Source organism: Pristiophorus japonicus, chromosome 1 (genome assembly GCF_044704955.1).
Source record: "Pristiophorus japonicus isolate sPriJap1 chromosome 1, sPriJap1.hap1, whole genome shotgun sequence".
Lineage (NCBI taxonomy): Eukaryota > Metazoa > Chordata > Chondrichthyes > Pristiophoridae > Pristiophorus > Pristiophorus japonicus.
The window spans coordinates 332,735,392-332,760,738 of NC_091977.1; the positions used below are offsets into that span (position 1 = coordinate 332,735,392).

A 25,347-nucleotide genomic window follows, 5' to 3' on the forward strand; every position below is an offset into this window, starting at 1 on the left:
GGTCACACCTTGAATATTGTGTACAGTTTCGGTCTCCTAATCTGAAGAAGGACATTCTTGCTATTGAGGGATTGCAGCGAAGGTTCACCAGACTGATTCCCGGGATGGTAGGACTGACATATGAAGAAAGACTGGATCGACTAGGCTTATATTCACTGGAATTTAGAAGAATGAGAAGGGATCTCATAGAAACATATACAATTCTGACAGGATTGGACAGGTTAGATGCAGGAAGAATGTTCCCGATATTAGGGAAGTCCAGAACCAGGGGTCACAATGTAAGGATAAGGAGTAAGCCATTTAGGACCGAGATGAGGAGAAACTTCTTCACTCAGAGAATTGTGAACCTGTGGAATTCTCTACCACAGAAAGTTGTTGAGGCCAGTTCATTAGATATATATGCAAAAGGGAGTTCGACGTGGCCCTTACAGCTAAAGGGATCAAGGGGTCTGGAGAGAAAGCAGGAATGGGGTACTGAAGTTGCATGATCGGTCATGATATTGAATGGTGGTGCAGGCTCGAAGGGCCGAATGGCCGACTCCTGCACCTATTTTCAATGTTTCTATAACTTCGCTTTTATGATTCCAGTTTAAAATAAAAATTGCTAGGTCAGCAAGATGGAATAAAATGCTAAATGATGGAATCTTTTGAAATATTTCATCCTTGAAAGGATAACTTGACTGAGGGAAAGACAAACCAAACTTCATTTTTTTTTAAAGTTCTATGTAAATTGCGGTTTGCAAACGGTATTTTTTCGCAAAATTTATCGTTTTTGCTTCACTACCGCCGGTAGGCCGAAAATTCAACCTTTAATTTGCACAGCGGTAAAAATCGGCGTTGCACGTGGATTCGCAGCGCAAGCCGCGATCCTTGCCAACTTTAGTCCGAGACCAATAGCGCTGTGAGAGAGGGAGGAAAATCACCCCCCAAAAATTGGGAAAAGAAAATTCACAAAACATTCACAAGACACTTATCTATCAAATCGCTGAAAAAGAATTTAAATAAAAACTCTAACTTCCTTTTTTTGTAGGTCTTCATACTTACCACTGCTGGCAGGGCTGCATGACTGGTTTTACCCCATCAGTATTCTGAGCGCAGAATACTGGTGTGGAGAAAGCCACATTTTTGGTGAAAATGCTATTTTAGGTCTTGCACGGCGGCGCTCTTCTCCCCAGCGGTACGGGAAAGCACAAAACGTTACTAAATTTCCCGCCGACCGTTTTTTTTGCCAAAAATCCGGTCGCAAAGTCGGTGAATTTCTAGCCCATGATGTTGTACTGATTGTACATGATACAAGGTGTTTCCAATTGCTTTAAACACAGCAGCTTTGCTTTGTGTTGTTTATGTCCCTCCAGTTTATGCAATCCTTCCATAATGAACAAAATGTGTTCTTTGTGTATATAGAATGTTTTGAATTTTGCCTACAGTATTTGAGTCAGCTTTATGCACCCCAAAAGGTCACAAGTTTTATTCAGGCACAAGCTGATAAACAGAAACCCTTACAGGCTTGTTCACAAGTCCTTCTGTTTATTGCATTATGGCAGTGCATTGAAGCGATTGGTTCTGCTATTTTGGACTGTGTCCTATAACTGTGTCCTTGCAAAAGGGCTTTGTTGATCAACAAAATCTTTCCTATCACTTCTGCAGATTGCAGCAAGGACGGCCTGATAGAAACCTGTGCATATCTTGTTTTGCAAACCATCTGCAGGTACATGTGCTACTGTGCAAAATTCCAAGAGATTTCTGCAATTTGGGCTTAGTTTGGAAGATTTTTAAAAAGTAGTTTAATTAGTTATTTCTTCGCTAGCTGTTGTATGCAAGCACTGTGGCTCTGGATGTTGCTGGGCACTACTCTCGTGACTGCAGGACAGAGTCAAGAGTTAATGAGAGACTGGACGACACTGCACACACAGGTACCTACTGAACAGAAGTAAAATCCATATTTCCCTCGCAGAGCAGCCTGTGGTTACTTGCAGCATTCTTTAGTAATTGTTAAGTAGCTTTTTGTAGTACATATGTGTGTGAAAATGGTGTAAAGTCAGTTTTCTACCAACAGTGTCTACATAATCTTTTTACGGGTGCATTCTTGTATTGGGTCCAGTATAGACAAACGTCCATAATTACCAGACCAGCTGAATGCTGTAAAGATTGCAAAAGACCACTGTGCTAGTCATAGATCAGCTTACTGCCCTTGACTTCCCCATAGAACACTAGACTGAGCAGATGGTGGATAAACTGAGTTTGCAGATGTTAGCGGTATGCTTTCTGGAAATTTGAACTTGAATAACTTTTTAAAAAGCGTGGCCAGTCAGATTTGGTCTCGAGTGCTTTATTTACATGCAAAGCTGTTGGTTAACTTGTTTCGTTGCAAACAGATAACCAGATGTTTTTTTTAAATTACACATTTCCCGAGAAAGTGGTTATGCTTTGCACCACTTTTAGGAAAAACTGTAGCCTAGTTCTAGAGCCTGTTGTCACACTGGTGGGCTGAGGTGAACACTTTTTCTACAGTGTCTTAGATTTATGAAAGTTGCTTTAAAAACACTAACCGACAGAAACAGGAGTTTATAAATTGTGGCAGTCACAACCCGGCACTGTTGCAGTGGGGGGTAATTACTGTTGTAATTACTGAAATTAAAACAGTTACCAAGAAATACTTTTAGAATGTTTGCAACAAGTATGTTATAAACCTTCCCACAAACATATGCTTTTCAAAATAATGAGAAATAGTACTGTTGTACCGTCTGGTAGAAATGAAGCATACAGTTGAAGGTAGTGTCCTATCTTGTGCTTTGTGGACAATATCTCATTATCTGCGGGCCTGTAGTCTAAACACTGACTTCAGACTGGAGCTATATCCTCTAGTTCCATTACAGCAGGGCTTGAAGTGGGCGTGGGCCTGCTCATGTCTGGAGGCAGGGGAAGCCGGTTGGTGTTTGGATGAGTGGAGGCCCTTGATCAGAACACAGTGCCAGTGGGCAAGGCTGCACTCCGTGCTCCCGTCCTTTCCATTTTTGGAATGGGTGGATCCTCTGTACTTTTCTTGCTCTTTGTTTTAATTTTGAACCTGATCCCCATATTTTCCCTCGCTCTCACAGCCTTATTTCTCTTTGGAGTCCCACTGTCTTAGCTGTTCACATGTCGTTTGGCTCTTGCCGTCTTTTATGTAATGCTTCTATTGTTTGACTGAGATCTATTACGTGGTTTTGTTTTTTCTTCTCTTTTTTTTTTCCCCCCTCCCCCCTTTTCTGATCTTTCTCTTTTGTATTCTGAAGAGCACGACCCTGAAACAGCAGCTGCCTATTCCCTCCGCAGATTTGATTGACCAGTGTTTCCGGATTTTTCTGTTTTTGTTTCCCACTTTGTTTTGTAGAAACTTCGTCTAATGTATAACTGGGTAGAGCTCCACTAACTAAGGACCCAGGTTTCCGCCCTCTGTAAAAACGGCACACCTCCATAAGGTGCGCCAACTTTCTGGAATAAAAAGGACACCGAAAACTTACCTTGTGATTCTCCGGTCTCCTCAGGACATCTTCGGCCTAGGCATAGCGCAGCACAAGGGGTGGGGTTGGAGCCAGGTCCCGGCGCTGAAAACAGTGCCGGGACCTCTGCACATGCGCGCTAGAGTGTGCATACATGTGCAGTAGCTCCAGCAAGCCCGATGCTCGACAGTTCAGCCTCCGTTCAGCCTCCCACCCCCCCCCTCCCGTTCATTCTCTCCTCCTCCTCCCCTCCCCCCCACTCCCGTTCATCCTGCTCCTCCCACCCCCCTCTCCCGTTCAGCCTCCCACCCCCCCCGTTCATTCTCTCCTCCTCCTCCTTCCCGCCGCCCCCCCACTCCCGTTCATCCTGCTCCCACCCCCCTCTCCCGTTCAGCCTCCCACCGCCCCCCCCCCGTTCATTCTCTCTCCCCTCCACCCCCCCCGTTCATTCTCTCCTCCTCCTCCCCCCCACTCCCATTCATCCTGCTCCTCCCCCCGTTCGTTCATCCCCCTCCTCCACTCCCTCCTCCTCTCCTCACCCTCTATCCCCCCACCCCTCGTTGAGAGAGACACTGGTGGGGGGGCCCGGCCCAGCACGCTGTTAGAGGGCTCCCAGTGCTGCAGTCGGTGAGTAGATACTTAATTTTTTATTTTTTTAATTAATTCTTTTGATTGATTTCTTGATTTATTTATCATTTATTATTGTTGATGGCTCTTTATTTGTAAAAGTGAAGTGTTTAATGCTTGTAAACTTCCCTTCCCCGCCCCCTCCCCCCCCCCCCCCCATCTCTTGTTCCCTACGCCTGATTTATAAAGGCAAGGTATTTCTGAGCTTACAAAATCTACACTTACTCCATTCTAAGTTAGTTTGGAGTAAGTTTTCGCTGCCTAACAGGTGTAAGTGGCTGGTAAAGCCCCCTTTTGGAAAAAAACTGTTCTAAAACAAAACTATTCTAACTCACTAGAATTGGAGCAAACTAAATGCCGAGAATTGCAATTTCTAAGATACTCCATTCTAAACTAGTTGCTCCAAAAAAATAGGAGCAACTCGAGCCGAAACTTGAGCCTAAATGCTGTTCTATTTGTACTGTGTGTATCACAGTAGTAAATTGGTTTGTAATATGACCTGTACAGTAGATGGCAAAAGCAATGGCTGAAATCTAAATCAACAGTCGGCACCAAAACAACTAGTCGCACTTCCTACATTAGCTCGTTTTGATTTGCAAGACTTGGGCTTGGGCTATTTGGGTGAATTACTTTGTAATATCGCATGCAGACTGAGGCTCTGTGTACAGTAAATGGAAAGGCCATGGCGATAGGATAAAGGGGTTGCTTAAACAAAAGAAAACCTCGGAAAATTACTTAAAACTCAATTTTTTAACAAATTATGGGAGTAGACCTGAATCTGTCATGAACGTGTTTAAAAACCTGGATGCCATTTTAGCTCAGTGTCTCGATGTTTTGTGCATTAGAGTCCAATAAAAGGGAATATCACAATACACCGTAATCCAATAAAAAATTTACTTAACCCAGGTGAAAGTAGACTGGCACCTTACAATGCACAAAGTACTATCTAGATTTGCCACTGTGTGTTATGGATCCTAACTGGCTCTCTGTTTTGTGCAAAAATATTCACCAGATATGCAAAAGAAGCACTTGGTCTCTGCTTAGAGCATGGTGTTGTTATTGTGTTATTACCAGCTTAGAACCCCCCCCCTCAAGTCTGCCTCAGTGTCCCAGTAGTTATCACTGCTAGCTAATGTGTCTAACTGGATTACAATTAACCAGTATCTATAATTAATGGAAATATTTCCCAAACCGCGGTAAAGAATGCTTCACCGAAGCACAGCTTGTTACACTTTTTTTTCCTGATTAGCGTGGTTATAGTTGAGTTTTTGCAAACCTAAAATCATGAATGAAATTTTCATTTCAACATAACTGGTTCTTTGAAACCACTGTATGGAAACTTATTCCGTCAGTAGAAAATAAATAAGCAGTGTGTGTTTAGCCAAGTATTTTAGCATACCTGTATCAAACATTCAGGTAGGAAGGGGGTAATGGAGTGCTCAAACTTGTATGGTACCTAATTGTATTTTAACACTGTTATCCAGTATTGTAAGGGGGTTTATCGTCTTTACCTACACTCTTGTGTGTTATGTGTGAACTCGGTGCCACCCTGAATACTAGCAAACCAATTTGCATTTTTGAAATGCCTTATCCCTTTTCTCCAATGTCTCAAAGCACTTGACATACATTTGAATTGTTTAAAAGTGTAAGTACTGTTGATATGTTTCTGAAAACTGCAATGTTCCAAAACAGCAGTGAGATAAGTGAGCTAATTGGATTATTTTTGAGGGTGTTGGTTGAGAGAGCAACATTGGTAAGGACAAAGGGAGAACTCCCTACTCTTCAAATAGTACCATGGATCTTTAACATCCACTTGAACTGCCTGTTCAACATCTCACACGAAAGGTGGCACCTCTGACAATGTAGTACTCTTTCGGTACTGCACTGAAGTGAAGCCTAGATATTGTGCTCAAGTCCTAGAGTGGGGATTGAATCCATGATCATCATACTCAGTCAAGAGTGCTACTAAATGAAGTAAGCTGGCACTCTCTGCAAGCTGATAGATCAACAGAACATCTGGTGACAGGACAAAGTGTTTACGGATTTGTGAATTCAAAACATCATCATAGGCAATCGCTCGGAATCGAGGAAGACTTGCTTCCACTCTTAAAAATGAGTTCTTAGGTGACTGAACAGTCCAATACGAGAACCACAGTCCCTGTCACAGGTGGGACAGACAGTCGTTGAGGGAAAGGGTGGGTGGGATTGGTTTGACGCACGCTCTTTCCGCTGCCTGCTCTTGGTTTCTGCATGCTCTCGACAATGAGACTCGAGGTGCTCAGCGTCCTCCTGGATGCACTTCCTCCACTTAGTGCAGTCTTTGGCCAGGGACTCCCAGATGTCATTGGGCTGCTGCACTTTATCAAGGAGGCTTTGAGGGTGTCCTTGAAACATTTCCTCTGCCCACCTTTGGATCGTTTGCCGTGAAGGGGTTCAGAGTAGAGCGCTTGCTTTGGGAGTCTCGTGTCAGGCATGCGAACAATGTGGTCTGCCCAGTGGAGCTGATCGAGTGTGGTCAGTGCTTCAATGCTGGGAATATTGGCCTGGTCGAAGACGCTAACAGTGCGTCTGTCCTCCCAGGGGATTTGCAAGATCTTGTGGAGACATCGTTGTTGGTATTTCTCCAGCGACTTGAGGTGTCTGCTGTACATGGTCCATGTCTCTGAGCCATATAGGAGGGCGGGTATTACTACAGCCCTGTAGACCATGAGTTTGGTGCCAGATTTGAGGGCCTGGTCTTCGGGCACTCTTTTCCTCAGGCGACTGAAGGCTGCACTGGCACACAGGAGATGGTGTTGAATCTCGTCGTCAATGTCTGCCCTTGTTGATAAGAGGCTCCCGAGGTATAGGAAATGGTCCACGTTGTCCAGGGTCGCGCCGTGGATCTTGATGACTGGGGGGAAGTGCTGTGCAGCGGGGACAGGTTGGTGGAGGACCTTTGTCTTACGGATGTTTAGTGTAAGGCCCATAATTTCGTATGCCTCAGTGAATATGTTGACTATGACTTGGAGTTCAGCCTCTGTGCGCAGACGCATAACAGATATAACATATAGTTCAACAGAGCATCTGGTGACAGGGAAAGTGTTAACGCACTTGTGAACTCGAAACAGAAGGTATCTTGAATGGTGTACAAACACACTGATAGGGAAATTTTTATGTAGCCTATGTAAGCTACCTGACGAATGTCAAAACAGTGCGTCAAACTGTCTCTAGGTTTGGACCTATAATTATTTTCCTCTAAGAATGTGACTTGAGAGAAGATTTAGAGAGTTAATGTATTGTGGCAGGAAATTAAACTTAACTCCCAGCGTTGCCTTATATAAGCAGCTTTGATTCTCTGCCAGAAATCTTCATTTTAAACCTAGCTTAGGAATACAATGCAAGCTGCTGTTGCCTCCAGTCGTGTGCCAATGGTAAGATTTGCTCGAGATGAATGATATTGCATCATTTTAATTTGCTGTGTGTTGGTTGGGATCTTGACTTACTAAAACCGTTTCTTTGCATTAATGAGGACTGGAATCCATTTCAAACGTGAACACCAACGCCATTGAATGCTAGTCTAGATGTACAACATAATTAATTTCAAATAAAATATTCTAGTGAATCTTATTTAGTTTAGTTTGCCAAATTTCTGTATTTATTAAACCAAGTCAGATGTGACTGAAGTTTGGCGACTTGGAATCGAGATTTAATTTGACCACACTGCAAAGTGTTACACAGTGACCAGTCTTCATAATTCTATGCGTTCATAGTGGATTTGCTGCAGTAAATTGTTACATGTGTTTCATAAGTTGCATTCCTGAATAACTAGTGTCAGCACCACACTGTTGCTGCCTCACTTCACTGCTCCTTTACCTTTCCTTTTATTGCACACCTGAAGTATCTAATGAAATAAATGAAGTATCTAATGAGTGGTTTGTGTAAATTTATTGTACACGAGGAATGAAGCTTTATGTAATTTTTGTCTAAGCTTTGTTCTGTCGAGTACCCGCTACTCATCGTAAATTCCCCTCCACCCCACAGATGCCAGAATTCCAGAAGAAAACTGTCCACATTAAGGACCCTGAAAGAGTGGAAGAAATCATATGTGGTCTTATCAAAGGAGGAGCTTCTAAACTTCAGGTAGGCAACATGTCTAACGAAGGGCAATATTGAGGGAGTTTGGGAGCAAAGCTGCAAAGATCATTCTGGCTTTTAAAACTGGAGGTTTGTTAGATTTGTGAATGGTATTCCTCACATTATAGCACCATTGGAATAGTGTTATAACAAGCCATGGAGGTGAGAGTCACCTCTTACATAAAGGGGAAGGAGCTTGTGCAGATGGTTACCTGGTGATAGATATTGACTGAAAAACCATTGGCACATCTGTGGATCAAGCTTTTTTCCTGCCTTTTGACCCAGTTGCCTTTTGGACTCTGTCTCGAGTGTCTATTATTTGTATGTGATAGATAGAAGTTACTCCACGGATTCAGGCCAGTCATTCCAACCAGTCCATGTCAGCCTTTACGGGATAGTTTCCTTGAACAGTTCATTGCGGAACCAACCAGGGAGCAGGTTATCTTAGATCTGGTACTGTGTACTGAGACAGGATTAACAAACAATCTCGTAGTAAAGGATCCCTTAGGAATGAGTGACCATAGCATGGTTGAATTTCAAATTCAGTTGGAGGGTGAGAAAGTTGGATCTCAAACCAGTGTCCTAAGCTTAAATAAAGGAGACTACAAAGGTATGAAGGCAGAGTTAGCTAAAGTGGACTGGTAAAGTAGATTAAAGTGTGGGACGGTTGATGAGCAGTGGCAGACATTTAAGGAGATATTTCATAACTCGCAACAAAAATATATCCCAATGAGAAGGAAAGACTAAGAGAAGGGATAATCATCCGTAGCTAACTAAGGAAATTAGGGATGGTATCAAATTGAAAACAAGGGCATACAAAGTGGCCAAGACTAGTGGGAGGCCAGGGGATTGGGAAACGTTTAAAAGCCAGCAAAGAATGACTAAAAAAAATAATAAAGAGAGAAGATAGATTATGAAAGCAAACAAGCACAAAATATAAAAACAGATAGTGAGTTTCTACAGGTTCATAAAAAGGAAAAGAGTGGCATAAGTAAGTGTTGGTCCCCTAGAGCTTGAGACTATGGATTTAATAATGGGGAACAGGGAAATGGCAGAGACGTTAAACAAATATTTTGTCAGTCTTCACGGTAGAAGACACTAAAAATATCCCAATAGTTGATAATCAAGGGGCTATAGGGAGGGAGGAACTTAATGCAATCATTATCACTAAAGAAGTAGTATTTGGTAAAATAATGGGAATAAAGGCGGACAAATCCCCTGGACCTGATGGCTTGCATCCTAGGGTCTTAAAAGAAGTGGCTGTAGAGAAAGTGGATGCATTGGTTGTAATCTACCAAAATTCCCTGGATTCTGGGGAGGTCCCAGCAGATTATAAAACCACAAATGCAATGCCCCTATTTAAAAAAGGAGGCAGACAGAAAGCAGGAAACTATAGAGCAGTTAGCCTAACATCTGTTGTTGGGAAAATGCTGGAGTCCATTATTAAGGAAGCAGTAGCAGGACATTTGGAAAAGCGTGATTCAATCAAGCAGAGTCAGTATGGTTTTACGAAAGGGAAATCATGTTTAACAAATTTGCTGCCGTTCTTTGAGGATGTAACGAACAGGATGGATAAGTGAATGTGTATTTGGATTTCCAGAAGGCATTCGATAAGGTGCAGCATAAAAGATTGCTGCACAAGATAAAAGTTCACAGGGTTGGGGGTAATATATTAGCATGGATAGAAGATTGGCTAACAGAAAACAGAGTTGGGATAAATGGGTCATTTTCCGGTTGGCAAACAGTAACTAGTGGGGTGTCACAGGGATTGGTGCTGGGGCCTCAACTATTTACAATCTATATTAATGACTTGGATGGAGGGACCGAGTGTAATGTAGCCAAGTTTGCTGATCATACAAAGATGGGTGCGAGAGCAAATTGTGAGGTGGACACAAAAAATCTGCAAAGGGATATAGACAGGCTAAGTGAGTGGGCAAAAATTTGGCAGATGGAGTATAATGTTGGAAAATGTGAGGTTATCCACTATGACAGAAAAAACAGAAAAGCAAATTATAATTTAAATGAAGAAAAATTGCAAAGTGCTACAGTATTGAGGGACCTGGGGGTCCTTATGCATGAAACACAAAAAGTTAGTATGCAGGTACAGCAAGTAATCAGGAAGGCAAATGGAATGTTGGCCTTTATTGCAAGGATGATGGAGTATAAAAGTAGGGAAGTCCTGCTACAACTGCACAGGGTATTGGCAAGGCCACACCTAGAGTACTGCGTACAGTTTTGGTCTCCGTATTTAAGGAAGGATATGCTTGCGTTGGAGGCTGTTCAGAGAAGGTTCACTAGGTTGATTCCGAAGATGAGGGGATTGACTTATGAAGATAGGTTATGTCTATATCCATTGTAGTTCAGAAGAATAAGAGGTGATCTTATCGAAACATATAAAATAATGAGGGGGCTCGACAAGGTGGATGCAGGGAGTATATTTCCACATCGGGAAAACTAAAACTAGGATGCATGGTCTAAGAATAAGGTGTCACTCATTTAAAACTGAGATGAGGAATTTCTTCTCTGAGGGTTGTAAATCTATGGAATTCTCTGCCCCAAAGAGCTGTGGAGGCTGGGTCATTGAATATATTTAAGGCGGAGATAGACAGATTTTTGAGCGATAAGGGTTATGGGGAGTGGGCAGGGAAGTGGAGCTGAGTCCATGATCAGATCAGCCATGATCTTATTAAATGGCGGAGCAGGTTCGAGGGGCCAAATGGCCTACTCCTGCTTCTATTTCTTATGTTATGTTTACCCTCCACACAAGTAAATAGTCTTAATCGCATTTACCAGCCCTGCTCCCAGATCCCTTCATCCACCATGTTAACTAAGACTGTGATGAGTGAGCTCTGCTGACTGCTGTGGCAGAGTATAATATTTTTGTTTTGCTATAATAAATATCTTCCGTAAATGGGTTAGATCAGGTCATGAAACAAACCTTTGATTATGTAGCAAAATGGAATGGATAAATGACTGTTTCCTATTCCGCCATGCCTTGTGTTCTTTTAAAAAATCATGTAGTAAATACAGGAGACTTTTATTTTTCTATAATCTACTTTTAGTTCTGGTCGCCATATAAAAAGGATGTTGGGGCACTGGAGAGGATGCAAAATAGATTTACCAGAAATGCGAGGGTATACCTATCGGGAAAGGATGAACAGGCTGGGTCTCTTTCCTCTTGAAAAGAGAAGGCTGAGGGGTGACCTAATTGAGGCCTTTAAAATTATGAAAGATTTTGATAAGAGTAGACATTTATGGGGAAGATCAAAACAAGAAGCCATCAATATAAGATAGTCACCAACAAATCCAATAGGGAATTCAGAAGGAACTTCTTTGCTCAGAGAGTGGTGCGAATGTGGAATTCGCTGCTACAGGGAGTGGTTGAAGCGAATAGTACAGATGCATTTAAGGGGAAGCAAGATAAGGAAGCATATGGTGGAGAAGGGAAGAGAGTGTTATGCTGGTAGAGTTAGATGAGGAAAGAGAGGAGGAGGCTCGAGTGGAGCATAAACTGGTTGGGCCAAATGGCCTGTTTCTGTGCCATATATCCTATGAATAGGCTACAAATTGGTAAACACAAATTATTTGAAGGAGGAACTGAAGGATATCCTTATAAAGTGGGAATTTGCGTTAGGGAAATTGATGGGATTGAAGGCCGATAAGTCCCCGGGGTCTGATAGTCTGCATCCCAGAGTACTTAAGGAAGTGGCCATAGAAATAATGGATGCATTGGTGATCATTTTCCAACAGTCTATCAACTCTGGATCAATTCCTATGGACTGGAAGGTAGCTAATGTAACACCACTGTTTAAAAAAGGAGGGAGAGAGAAAACGGGTAATAATAGACCGGTTAGCCTGACATCAGTAGTGGGGAAAATGTTGGAATCAATTATTAAAGATGAAATAGCAGCGCATTTGGAAAGCAGTGACAGGATCGGTCCAAGTCAGCATGGATTTATGAAAGGGAAATCATGCTTGACAAATCTTCTGTTTTTTTTTTAAGGATGTAACTGGTAGAGTGGACAAGGGAGAACCAGTGGATGTGGTGTATTTGGACTTTCAAAAGGCATTTGACAAGGTCCCACACAAGAGATTACTGTGCAAAATTAAAGCACGTGGTATTGGGGGTAATGTACTGACTTGGATAGAGAACTGGTTGGCAGACAGGAAGCAGAGAGTCAGGATAAACTGGTCCTTTTCTGAATGGCAGGCAGTGACTAGTGGAGTGCCGCAGGGCTCAGTGCTGGGACCCCAGCTCTTTACAATATACATTAATGATTTAGATGAAGGAATTGAATGTAATATCTCCAAGTTTGCAGATGACACTAAGCTGGGTGGCGGTGTGAGCTGTGAGGAGGACACTAAGAGGCTGCAGGGTGACTTGGACAGGTTAGGTGAGTAGGCAAGTGCATGGCAGATGCAGTATAATGTGGATAGATGTGAGGTTATCCACTTTGGGGGCAAAAACACAAAGGCAGAATATTATCTGAATGGTGGCAGATTAGGAAAGGGGGAAGGTGCAATGGGACCTGGGTGTCATGGTTCATCAGTCATTGAATGTTGGCATGCAGGTACAGCAGGCGGTGAAGAAGGCAAATGGTATGTTGGCCTTGATAGCTAGGGGATTTGAATATAGGAGCAGGGAGGTCTTACTGCAGTTGTACAGGGCCTTGGTGAGGCCTCACCTGGAATATTGTGTTCGGTTTTGGTCTCCTAATCTGAGGAAGGACGTTCTTGCTATTGAGGGAGTGCAGCGAAGGTTCACCAGACTGATTCCCGGGATGGTGGGACTGACATATGAGGAAAAACTGGATCAACTGGGCCTTTATAAACTGGAGTTTAGAAGAATGAGAGGGGGTCTCATAGAAACTTATATGATTCTGACGGGACTGGGGGTTAGATGCGGGAAGGATGTTCCCGATGATGAAGTCCAGAACCAAGGGGGACAGTCTTAGGATAAGGGGTAGGCCATTTAGGACTGAGATGAGGAGAAACTTCTTCACTCAGAGAGTTGTTAACCTGTGGAATTCCCTACCGCAGAGAGTTGTTGATGCTAGTTCATTGGATATATTCAAGAGGGAGTTAGATATGGCCCTTACGGCTAAAGGGATCAAAGGGTATGGAGTGAAAGCGGGAAAGGGATACTGAGGGAATGATCAGCCATGATCTTATTGAATGGTGGTGCAGGCTCGAAGGGCCAAATGGCCTACTCCTGCACCTATTTTCTATGTTTCTATGAAATATGATCACAGACTAATGTAATTGTAAGCTGCCTCCTTTCTTCCTTTCTCTTGGAATCTGTGTGCTTTTAAAACCTCAGCTTGGTATTGTGATTGCTACTTGATTTGACTTTGTCCTCTCTCCCAATCTCTTTGACTGTGGTGGCGTGCATCACTGCCCTCGGCTTTTCACCTAGGGGTCTCAAATTTAAAAGAAATGTGTCCAACATTGCACACTTATCTACCTTTTCATCTATGGAAACCCTAACAATTACATAGAATTATATAGATTTTCTATAAATGAAATGTACGGAGTGTTTTGCTCTGAAACATCAAAACCTGCTGTACTGAAAATGTGTGGGAAAAGTGTTTGTAACATTATAATTACAACAACGTACATTTATGTAGATACTTTAATGTAGAAATGCCCCAAGGTGTTCAGAGATGCGAAATGGATGTTGAGCATTTTTAAGAAAATTAGGATACATTGGCAAAAAGACAGGTTTTTAAAAGTAGTGAGACAGGCATTTTTTTGGGCGGGCGGGGGCGGCGGAGTGGAGAGAGAGAAGAGTTCGAGAGAGCAGCCGAGCTGATTGAGGTTCTGTCGCCAATGGTGGATTGAAGAGGAGGGGCCAGTGGCAGAGGGAACAGCTTCGAATGTAGCCTGGAGGAGGTTGTGGAACTGGGTGGAGCGAGCCCATGGAGAGATTTTCAGTAGGACCAGGATTTTGAATTCAACAAGTTGTGGAGGTTTGTGAGGATGAGCAAGTGAATCTTAGTGCAGGGCAGGACAGCAGATAACTCGGGTGTAACTTGGTGTAGGACATCAAGTGAGGTGTAACTTGGTGCAATCACTGGTTAGGCCTCATCTGTATTGTAGTCAATTCTGGGCACCACATTTTAGGAAGGATGTCCAGGCCTTGGTGAGGGTTCAGAGGAGGTTTACTAGAATGATACCAGGAATGCTAGACTTCAGTTCTGTGGAGAGACTAGAGAAGCTGGGATTGTTCTCCTTAGGGCAGAGAAGGTTAAGGGGAGATTTAATAGAGATGTTCAAAATTATATGTGGTTTCGGTAGAGCAGATGGGAAAAAATTGTTTCCACTAGCAGAAGGGTCAGTAACCAGAGGACACAGATTTAAGATAATTGGCAAAAGAACCAGAGGGAAGATGACTGTTTTTATTTTACACAGCGAATTATGATCTGGAATGCGCTGCCTGAAAGGGTGGTGGAAGCAGATTCAATAGTACCTTTCAAAAGGGAATTGGATATACTTCTGAAAAGGAAAATTTGAAGGCTGTGGGGAAAGAGCAGGGAAGTGGGACTAATTGGACAGCTCATTCAAAGAGCTGGCACAGGCACGATGGACCGAATGGCCTCTTTCTATGCTCTAAGATTCTATGACAGTATGTGAGGTACCACTTCATTTTAAGTGTGAGATATTTGCATTCAATATATAAAATGTCAAAGTTTAATAGCTATTGTAGCACAGATTACAAAACTACAATTTGTTTCTAAACCTGTGACATTGTCGTGTTTTAGTAATCTTATTTATGAAACTTTGTGGTATTGTATTTTGTTTCATGAAAACTTTTGCAGAATTGGAGCACTGAAGTGTCTAGTGTGGGCAGCTCCCTCCTTTTTGTTTTTGAGGACCATGTAGATTCATGTTATGAAGCCACTGGGGACCACACATAAAATATTAATCAATTGAACAAGCTGTCTATCTTGGTACTCTGATTCATGTTTTATTTACCAGTTGGGCAACATTGCTAAGAACAGCCCTTTCCATTCCTCCAGATCCACAGATTAAAGCAGATAAGAAATATAAATGCAAATAGAACTCAACTGCCTAGGTTCAGGAGCTGTATAGGCAAAAGCCCAGGGTCACGTCACAAAACTAAAGGCTGCAGTTTGGACACCCTGATCTAGTGCAGTATAGTATCCAGTACTTTGTAATAGTATCAGAAGCTATGGACCTGTGAATGTTGTAAGTGTGCAGTAGTCTCCAATACTAATTGTATGTTTTAAATGCTCTTAATGTTTGGCAGATAATCACGGACTTTGATATGACACTAAGCAAGTTCTTACACAATGGGAAAAGATGTCCAACCTGTCACAGTAAGTACTTTGATGTAATGGCAAAATTCTGTGGTCAGATGATTCGTGCCTTCATGTTGCTGAGACGCAGAAGATTTGTGCCCACAAAGCTCTATCCTGTCACCTGAATGCTGAGCTTTTTACTAAGTTGCAATGTTCATTCCTGTTATTAGGTACTTTTCAGTCATTTTCAAAATGGGTTTATTGATACCCTTGTTTTATTGGGATTTTTAAGTCACTGTAAACGCAGTGTAAAAGCCCAAATGAGTTGCTCAGCTGAGATTGGCTAATCCAACTCCAGTTTAACAGGTGACGACTCCCAACAAGCTAATGTGTATCATGACATGTTTTGGAACCGCTCGTGTTTCACCATTGAGTCCAACTCATCAGATTGATGGTCCTTTCATTCTTCTATTCAAAAGTTCTACGTCAACCATGTCTGTGGGTTTTTCCATATGGCAATGTCTATCCAGTTACATTTTTTAATATTTTCCCATTAATAACATAAGAACTTAAGAAATAGGAGCAGGAGTAGGCCATTCGGCCCTTTGAGCCTGCTCCGCCATTCAATAAGATCGGGGCTGATCTTCTACCTCAACTTCACCTTCCCGCACTATCCCCATATCCCTTAGTATCCAAAAATCTATTGATCTCTGTCTTGAATATACTCTGACTGAGCATCCTCCGCTATCTAGGGTAGAGAATTCCAAAGATTCATAACCCTATAAATTAAGTAATTTCTCCTCATCTCTGTCATAAATGGCCCCATATTCTGAGATTGTGACTCCCTCCCCCCCCCTAGTTCAAGCCTCCCCAGCCAGGGAAAACATCCTCGCTGCATCTACCCTGTCAAGCCCTGTGTAAGAGTTTTATAGGTTTCAATGAGATCACCTCTCATTCCTCTAAACGCAGGAGAATATAGGCCCAGTCTACTCAATCTTCCCTCATAGGACAATCCCCTCATCCCTGGAATTTGTCTAGTAAACCTACATTGCACTCCCTCGAAGGAAAGTATATCCTTCCTTTGGGACAGAGATCAAAACTGTACACAGTACTCCAGGTATGGTCTCTCACCAAGGCCCTATATAATTGCAATAAGACTTCTTTACTCTTATACTCTAATCCCTTTGTAATAAAGGCCAACATACCATTTACCTTCCTAATTGCTTGCGGTACCTGAATGTTAACTTTGTTGTTCATGTACAAAGGCACCCAGGTCCCTCAATACTAACATTATCCAGTCTCACCATTTAAAAAATGTTCTGTTTTTTATTTTTCCGACCAAAATAGATAACTTCACACTTCTCCACATTATATTTCAACTGCCATGTCCTTGCCCAATCACTTAACCTGACTTATTAATGTAGCTGCCTGTAACACTCTCGTTTCTCTGCGACCACTGATGACTCTTTGTTAGGCAAATTCATCAACCTAGCCTGACTTTTTTTCATTGACCATTTGCCACCTGCAGTGGTCCTACCATTGCTCTGCCCAAGAACAGCGAACTGAGCACAGATCATCACAGACCTTCTTGATCTGTATGATCCTGCTTACTGATATACAACAATTTATGTGTTAGGTTACTGAAGTGGAGTATTTAAAATAAACACTCGACACCAGGCCTGCGTATGAAAGTTCAAGTAGTCTTTATTTTGCACCGGTGGGGGGGTGACCTGCTCAGGGTCTAGCCAGGTCACTGTCCAACGATACTTAGTTTCAAACAACCTTTTATACACTTAAACGTACATGCTCAACCTCGTGCACGATCCTTTGGCACAATTTGATGAGTTTATAGCCCGCGTGCACAGTGTTGGTCCACCTCACTCGCCTCTGCTTTCTGCCTAGCTCGCGTAACATCGAGGTACTACCTTCATCAAGCGCATGACTGATGTGGCCACAATTTGTTATTGTTGCCTTGACCCTTGCCCTGGCCAGATGGTATCTGTTAAAGATTCTGATGTCTGGTCCTTTGTCCTGCTTTTCTTCTTAATCCCCTTTGTGGCCCCAATCATGCATCCCACCACGGTGAAGTCATTGCCAAGTCGGCATGTTATTCTTGGACCAAGTGAGCTAAGAAAGCAGCCCACCACGGTGAAGTCAATGCAAAGTCAGTATGTTAGTTAAAGAGCTGACAACTGCAAAAAAAACTGTTCTAACCCTTTAATTACACTGGGGCTCACAAACCCCGCTTCAATTACTGTAGCATTGGTAGCCTGCGATCGCTCATAACCACATTTCTTATCCATTTAGAATAGAACATTGTATAATAAGCATTAAATCCATACAGCTATACAAAATAAAGTGTCTAGAATTATAAAGTTTGAAATTATGTAATTGAGTTTTGATACATATCGTTGAACATTAATCATTTTATTTCCTTTAACATTTAAAAAATTTTGACAGACATCATTGACAACTGCAAGTTAATCACAGAGGACTGCAGGAAAAAGGTATTTATTTTCAACAACAAAATTTTTTATTTTCTTTCATGTGTCATGCTTTCATTTTTCATTTGTATTTTCTTTCTTGTAGTTGCTCCAAATTAGGAATACATATTATCCAATTGAAGTTGATCCTGCCATTAGTGCTGAGGAAAAGTACCCTTTCATGGTTGAATGGTAAGTTCTTGACTTGCACTTTCATACAAATTTTGAATCTGAAAAAGTAGTTGTATCTTCATCTAATATCAAACAACCCAATGACCTGCCCTGCAAAATGATGGCTCAAAGTGCGATCAAAAATCTGTTGGTTTCTGCCATTGCAGTAAAACAATATTGCTGTCCTTTCCAGGAGTGGCATTTTTGGTCATTTGTTCTTGGGATTTTAGGCAATGTTGGCATGGCCACATTTATAACAGTTGCCTTGAGTGGGTCTTCTCATGAGAACGCGGCAGTGGGCAATGTTCCCTTTAAGCTGCGTGGCCGTGCAGCTACTGCGTAGCTGGCTCACCAGCTTTTAAATAGGAAAATCCGCGCATGCGCGGCATTTTGAATGAACTGTGCAGCCCCTTTAAAAAAAAATTAAAGGAAACATTGGCGGTGGGCTATCATTTTGCAGCCTTTGCTGGTAGTGAGTGCCCAGCTAGGTCACATCAGAGAGTATTAAGAGTCAACCTATGTCTCTACGTAGCCATGTAGGGCTAGAGTTGCTCCTATTTTTTTGGAGCAGCTAGTTTAGAATGGAGTATCTTAGAAATTACAATTCTCGGCATTTAGTTTGCTCCAATTCGAGTGAGTTAGAATAGTTTTGTTTTAGAACAGTTTATTTTTCAAAAGGGGGCGTTACGAGCCACTTACGTCTGTTTTGCAAGTTTAGGCAGTGAAAACTTACTCCAAACTAACTTAGAATGGAGTAAGTGTAGATTTTTGTACGCTCAGAAAAATCTTGCCTATGCTTTATAAATTAGACGTAGGGAATGAGAGATTGGGGGGGCGGGGGAGGGACGTTTACAAGCATTAAACACTTCACTTTTACAAATAAAGAGCCATCATCAATAATAAATGATCAATAAATCAACCAATAAATCAATCAAAAAAATTTTAAAAAATAATAAATCAATCAATAAATAAAAAATTTAAAGTTTCTACTCACCTACTGCAGTACCGGGAGCCCTCCAAAAGTGTGCTGGGACGGCTCCCCCCCCCAGGAGATGCCGGTCGGGTGGGCCCCGCCCCCAGCAGACGACGGACAGCCGCCCAGGACTTTGGGCGTGCCCCGCCGCCGCCGAGGACGCCACTTTGGGCGGGGCCTGCCCCCAGGAGATGCCGGGCGGGCCACTGCGAAAGAGGTAAGTACTGTCAGGCCACTCGGCCCGGGATAGGGGCGACATCTTTTCGGCCAGGGATAGGGTCGTCGCCCGGAGACACGACACGCTGGGAGGGCCAGGAGCTACTGCGCATGTGAGCAGCCTCCACTGCACACGCGCGCAGCTGCCGGCACTGTTTTTGGCGCAGGGCTGTAGCTTCACCCCCAGCAGCTCCTGCTGTGCTGCACTGAGCTGGAAATGGCCCTACAGATATCGGAGAATCGCGAGATAAGTATTTGGCGCTTTTTCAGTTCTACAAATTAGGCGGGCCTCTCCGATGTGCACCGTTCTAGCGGGGGTCAGAAACTTGAGCCCATAGTGTGGGACTTCAAAATTAAATTTTTCACGCTACAAACCCCATTTGAAGAATAGGTGTTAACCTGTCGGTTGGTATCAATGTTTTTTATTAATACACAATCGATCTCTTTGAATCATCATTTCTCTTTTTAAAAAAAAAAAGTTATTTTTTATTAACGTCAAAGTAAACTCTGATTTGTTTTTCCTCTCTGGGCTGCCACAGACATCCTGTTTACCTGTTATGCCTGTTTAAGGACCTCTTGTCGGTGCCACTCTGAGCCAGTCCCCAAAGGGCACAGGATAGCAACCAGGGAATGACTGCTGAGGATTCCTCCCACTGACCCAATCTGCACTCGGTGCCAGCCTCCTGCCTTTGGGGGGGAGCTTTGGGGTTGGGGGATTTGGGGGGTGGATTGGGGGCTTTGAGCTTGTATGTATTCACAGAAATATGAAATGAAATGATATGATATGACATTTAAATCATTATCAAAGGGAAAATGGTATTTTGTTTAAAACCGACATTATTTTTTCAAGTCTGTGCTACTGATGAAGGAAATCCCTTCTGTGTGTCGATTTTCTTGTTCCCCTTTACTGTGAGAACCTCTATTTAATATCTTGATTGAAAACCAGTGTTTGCAGGTATGTTCAAGTGATTGGACCTACAACCTGTATAGTACTATACTCCAAATCAAAGACAATATCCGTTCCTTGATCAGTTCTTTACTGTATGGAATGAAGGGTGCAGTCAATTTTAACTGGCATGTTTTTTTTTTTAAGTACTGCTCTTTGAGACTAGCCAGCTAACTGGTTGTGTTTTGTTATTTACAATTGAGTTTTGGATTGCCAATGTACGTTTCTCTACAATGAGATAAAAGGAATTCCTTCCTTAAGTTCTCCGTATTTTCTGTGTGTTTCTGGTATTGTATGTAGCAGTAGCTTTCTAAATAAAAACTCTTCTTGTACAGGTGGACAAAAGCTCACAATTTACTGATTGAACAAGGTATTGAGAAAGGGAAACTTACTGCAGTGGTGAAGGAATCGGACGTGATGCTGAGGTACTTCAAGGGCTTCGGATGAGGTGGAGGGTACAGTCCGTGATTAGCACAGCAATGTAGAATAACACGAGTACCTGTAATTCATTTCCAGCATTGCATTTTACAAATGTTTTATTGTATAGTAAAATAAGTATTTATACTGATCTTAAATAGATTACCACTCTGTGTGGTTATATGATCCTCCAGCAGTATGTCCTGCAGTGTTCTATTTAAATATTCCATACATGTATTTTAGGGACTTGAGCTATAAAAATGCGCCGTAAGAGCTACCACCTTGGACAGTTCTGGTGTATCATTTGATATGACAGTATTAATACTTCACGTATAATCACACATTTGTAAGATCATCTTCAATGCTTGCCAGTATGGTTTAGTTACCTCACAGAATATTACTTTAAGAGTTACTTAAATATGAAATCTGAAGAATTTGTCTCAATTCTACAGAATTGTGTGGTGTCCTTCAGTTGAGGTTGGTCGTAATGTAGCAGCTGCCAGGTTTGATTGGAAGGTGCTGCGCTGTGGTGACGCTGGCGTGACACGGCCTCGCGCTGTTGCGCCATGGTGTTGCATTGTTCTCATCCATCGAGAAACCCGAGAAAGCTCTAGGTTCAGTGCTTGATCTTTGTGTGGTGATACTTAGACCTCTAGATATTCCAGGTTCACGAGCTTTTACAGCAAAATGGTATCAAGAAACTTGTGCCCAGATAGGTGAGAAGCTATATAAAAAGTGGCTGTACGATTAATAATGAGAGTAGCCACATCTCAATATCATAACCCTTGCGTTTTGGAGAAGTTGTGTGAAACCATAGACTTCTGGTGAAGTAGACAGTACTCAATTGACTCTGAACATCACCTGTGCTTTGACTGTGGGTATTTTGTACTTTGTCCGTGCTATCAAGCTGAAACTTGCAACAGGAGCATACTCCTCCCCTCTTTCTTCCTCACCATCCCCACCCCAGCACCACCCAGAAGATACCTTCACTCCTCCTCCTATCCTACCTCTCTGTATATGCTATACACCATTGCTGACTGAGAGGAATGTGATTCACTTATTCCCTTATCTCTGCCAGTGTTGCTGTTGAATCTGCTAATAGGAGCTGCATGAAAATATGGCACTGGGTGACTTCCCCCTTCCTCCATTCCAAATGGTTGATTTGGCTGAGATTCGACACTTGTGTGTAGAAGTAGAGTTGTATCATAGTCCTAGAGTCTGCAACATTATGAACATAAAATAAAGCAAATGCCTGTCAAGAGTGAATGCTGTGACTGGTCCTTCCTTCAAGGGTGAATTACAATTGCTATGTTTTTTTTAAATTGTTGAATCAGATTTGGTTTGAGCTTTGTGACTTAAAATCTGTTGTCCCATTCCAGAGATGGTTATGAGCTGTTCTTTGATAAGCTGAACGAACACAACATCCCAGTATTCATATTCTCGGCTGGTATTGGTGATGTACTGGAGGAGATTATTACCCAGGCAGGTGTCTTTCACTCGAATGTGAAAGTAGTCTCCAACTTCATGGACTTTGATGAGAAGGCAAGTTGACTCTCTTAATGTTAATTCTGTGTGTTACAATTCTTTGCAATATTGGGAAATTAATAGCCCAATGCAAGAAAGAAAGAACTTACATTTATAAAGCTCCTGTGAAAGATGTTTAACTTTGAGCTGTTGAATCACATTTTTAATCAGTCATAGTTACTTTTAATGGATGAAAGGCATGTTGCTTTTTATGATCAAAATAAGTCATCCTACATCTTATGAGCTCATGATAACTGGAGTCTTTGCTATTAGCTTAATGAAATAACCAAAGTAATTCAGCTGAGCTTTTTTATTTCAGGGTGTTCTGAAAGGCTTTAAAGGTGAACTCATCCATGTTTACAATAAGCACGATGGAGCCTTAAGAAGCTCAGAGTACTTCAACCAACTAAAGGAGAATTGTAACATCATTCTCCTGGGTGATTCATTGGGTGACTTGAGTATGGCAGATGGCGTTCAAAATGTCGATAGCATTCTCAAGATTGGATTCTTAAATGATAAAGTAAGGAATTTTATGAAGTCTCATTAAGTTTTTAATTCTAACCAGTCAGTGGAAATCTGTAAAAATGTTCCTGTTGTGTTTTCATCATACAAGCAGATAGAAGCATTCATTATCAGAGTAAACCAGGAGAACCTCAATGAGCCACTATATTTGCCAACTTTCTTGGGTCTTGGAATTAGACCTCCTGTTTATTCTGCAATATTCTAGTAATGTAGTTCTGATGTGGCAGTGCTAGGCGTGATTCCATTGTCATTTTAATAATGTGCTTTTGTACAAATTGATCTATCAATAGCAATAGTCAGTGGCCGTAACACAGCCGTGCCCTCCGGCCATGTCATCATCATAGGCAGTCCCCCCCGGCCATGTAACTAGCCAATGACCTCCTACTGGCCAATACTGGCTTGTTCTAAATTTGATGTGGCAAATGTGAAAGTTGTGCTGATAGTCAGATATTATTTCAATATGCAGTGGAATCTGCAGGAAGAAAATGCAAAGATTAATATGCACATTAAGTAAAATTCACATTTCTGTTTGCTGACTGTTTTCCATTTTGCTGCTTCGTGTTTCTATTTCCAAGGAGTGATGTAATCAATTGCCATAATGATAGAAGTAAGCAGCTTAGCAAGCATAATGTGGTCTAACTAAGATGCATTGTACTGGTGCCATTACTCTTCTTGATTATTGAAAGTTAAGTTCTTGTAATCACATGGCAAACTGATCAGTGTTTTTTTCTTTAGATTAAATCACTGCCCACTATGTGACATCTAGCAACCCAGAATAGGATATGCATAAGCTCTAAACTTGAGTATCTTTTTTTAAAAAATCTGCATAGGTGGAAGAATGTTTAGAAAAGTACATGGATTCCTATGATATAGTACTGGTGAGAGAAGAGACATTAGATCTGACCAACGCAATCCTTCAGAAGATCCTGTGATATGAGGACTGAAGATGTCCAGGCCTGTTGGAGCTCGGAACTGAAATACTCTTCCACCTTTTTGTTTTGTTTAATTGATCAGCCCCATTTATTGAAAATGCTGCTCATTCTTCAATACCTTCAACTGAAGAAAGTATGTATTTTTTAAATTTGCACAGAAGTAACAATGAATGATGTGCCCTCACAATGAATGAAGAGAATGTGACCTGTTCTTTACTAAGATAGGCAGTTAAGAACATAAGAAATAGGAGCAGGAGTAGGCCATTCGGCCCTTTGAGCTTGTTCCACCATTCAATAAGATCATGGCTGATCTTCTACCTCAACTCTATCTTCCCGCACTATCCCCATATCTCTTGATTCCCTTAGTATCCAAAATTCTATCGATCTCTGTCTTGAACATACTCAACGACTGAGCATCCATAGCCCTTTGGGGTAGAGAATTCCAAAGATTCACAACCCTTTGAGTGAAGAATTTTATCCTCAACTCAGTCCAAAATGAACGAATCCTTATTCTGAGACTGTGACCCCTGGTTCTAGACTCCTCAATCAGAGGAAACATCCTCCCAGCATCTACCCTGTCTAGGTACATATGTTTCAATGAGATCACCCCTCATCTAAATTCTAGGGAATATAGACCTCGTCTCCTCAATCTCTCCTCATAGGACAATACCCCATCCCAGGAATCGGTCTGGTGAAGCGTTACACTCCCGCTAAGTATATCCTTCCTTGGGTAAGGAGATCAAAACTGTACATAGTACTCCAGGTATGGTCTCACCAAAGCCCTATATACTTGCCGTAAGACTTCTTCACTCTTGTACTCCAATGCTTTTGTAATAGAGGCTAACATACCATTTGTTTTCCTAATTGCTTGCTGTACCTGCATGTTAATTTTCAGTTATTCAACTAGGTCAGCCATAATAGGCCTGCTTCACAGATTTAGACTACCTCTAGATTTAATAGTTTAAATTCTGACTTTAACATTTTAAAACATTTCCATGTGTGATGTTGCAGTATACCTTGTTTAATAAGGATTGAGTATTGTAAGCTTGGTTCACTGGCCAAATTGCCTGCATATAACTATCACCAATTATTCTGTCCAAGCAATGACCATTAAGGCAGTTTTTATTTAATTTGTTTTGCTAACATTTTGTAGTTGCAGAAATTCTGAGGATACGTTTGGTTTATTTGCTTATACCATGTGTTGCCTATCGAACATTGTCATCTATAATATTTTAAAAATAATGATGTACATGAAAGAAAGAGTTGTACAGTACATTAAATTGGTGGTGAGTGCTTTTTAACATTGGATCTGCTTTCTTAAAGTCCTTAATACACTGCAATAAACTCTCCAACTCTATCTAATTTCTAGAAGTTTTTCTACTGCCCTATTTCAGTACCTCAATCCTTTTGATATTGTGTGGTCAAATCAACCTTACCGAAACTAAATCAGCAATACGATTAACAATGTGGGTATAGCCTCCACCTATTTGAAGTAAGGTGATCAGATGAGGCTGACAAGGCTACATTCATCAATGCAATTAGCAACATTATCCAAATAAATACATTCCTTTTTTTTTTGAAATTCGTAGCCAATCGTTCCAATTCTTTGTCAAATCACAAACGCCAGAGGTCACCTTGCACACATCAAGGATCACTCTGCGCCAATGCTCTTAGCC

General features: G+C 41.8%; 1 protein-coding gene across 3 annotated transcripts in view; it reads left to right on the plus strand.

The window, feature by feature from the left end:
* Nucleotides 1-25,101, plus strand: part of nt5c3a (5'-nucleotidase, cytosolic IIIA) — a 37,458-nt gene extending 12,357 nt beyond the window's left edge. The window contains exons 1-10 of one of the 3 annotated variants that reach the window (XM_070889244.1): nt 1,648-1,708; nt 1,808-1,913; nt 8,133-8,231; nt 15,496-15,565; nt 17,948-17,994; nt 18,077-18,162; nt 20,612-20,701; nt 22,073-22,235; nt 22,537-22,737; nt 23,570-25,099. In XM_070889244.1, coding sequence (XP_070745345.1) covers nt 1,815-1,913; nt 8,133-8,231; nt 15,496-15,565; nt 17,948-17,994; nt 18,077-18,162; nt 20,612-20,701; nt 22,073-22,235; nt 22,537-22,737; nt 23,570-23,671 — 957 coding nt within the window. In that variant the 5' untranslated portion in view covers nt 1,648-1,708; nt 1,808-1,814 and the 3' untranslated portion in view covers nt 23,672-25,099. Of the gene's footprint in view, nt 1-1,647; nt 1,709-1,807; nt 1,914-8,132; nt 8,232-15,495; nt 15,566-17,947; nt 17,995-18,076; nt 18,163-20,611; nt 20,702-22,072; nt 22,236-22,536; nt 22,738-23,569 lie in introns of those variants that run through there. The other 2 variants (XM_070889236.1, XM_070889252.1) reach the window with 2 other exon arrangements.
* Nucleotides 25,102-25,347: the final 246 nt, after the last annotated feature.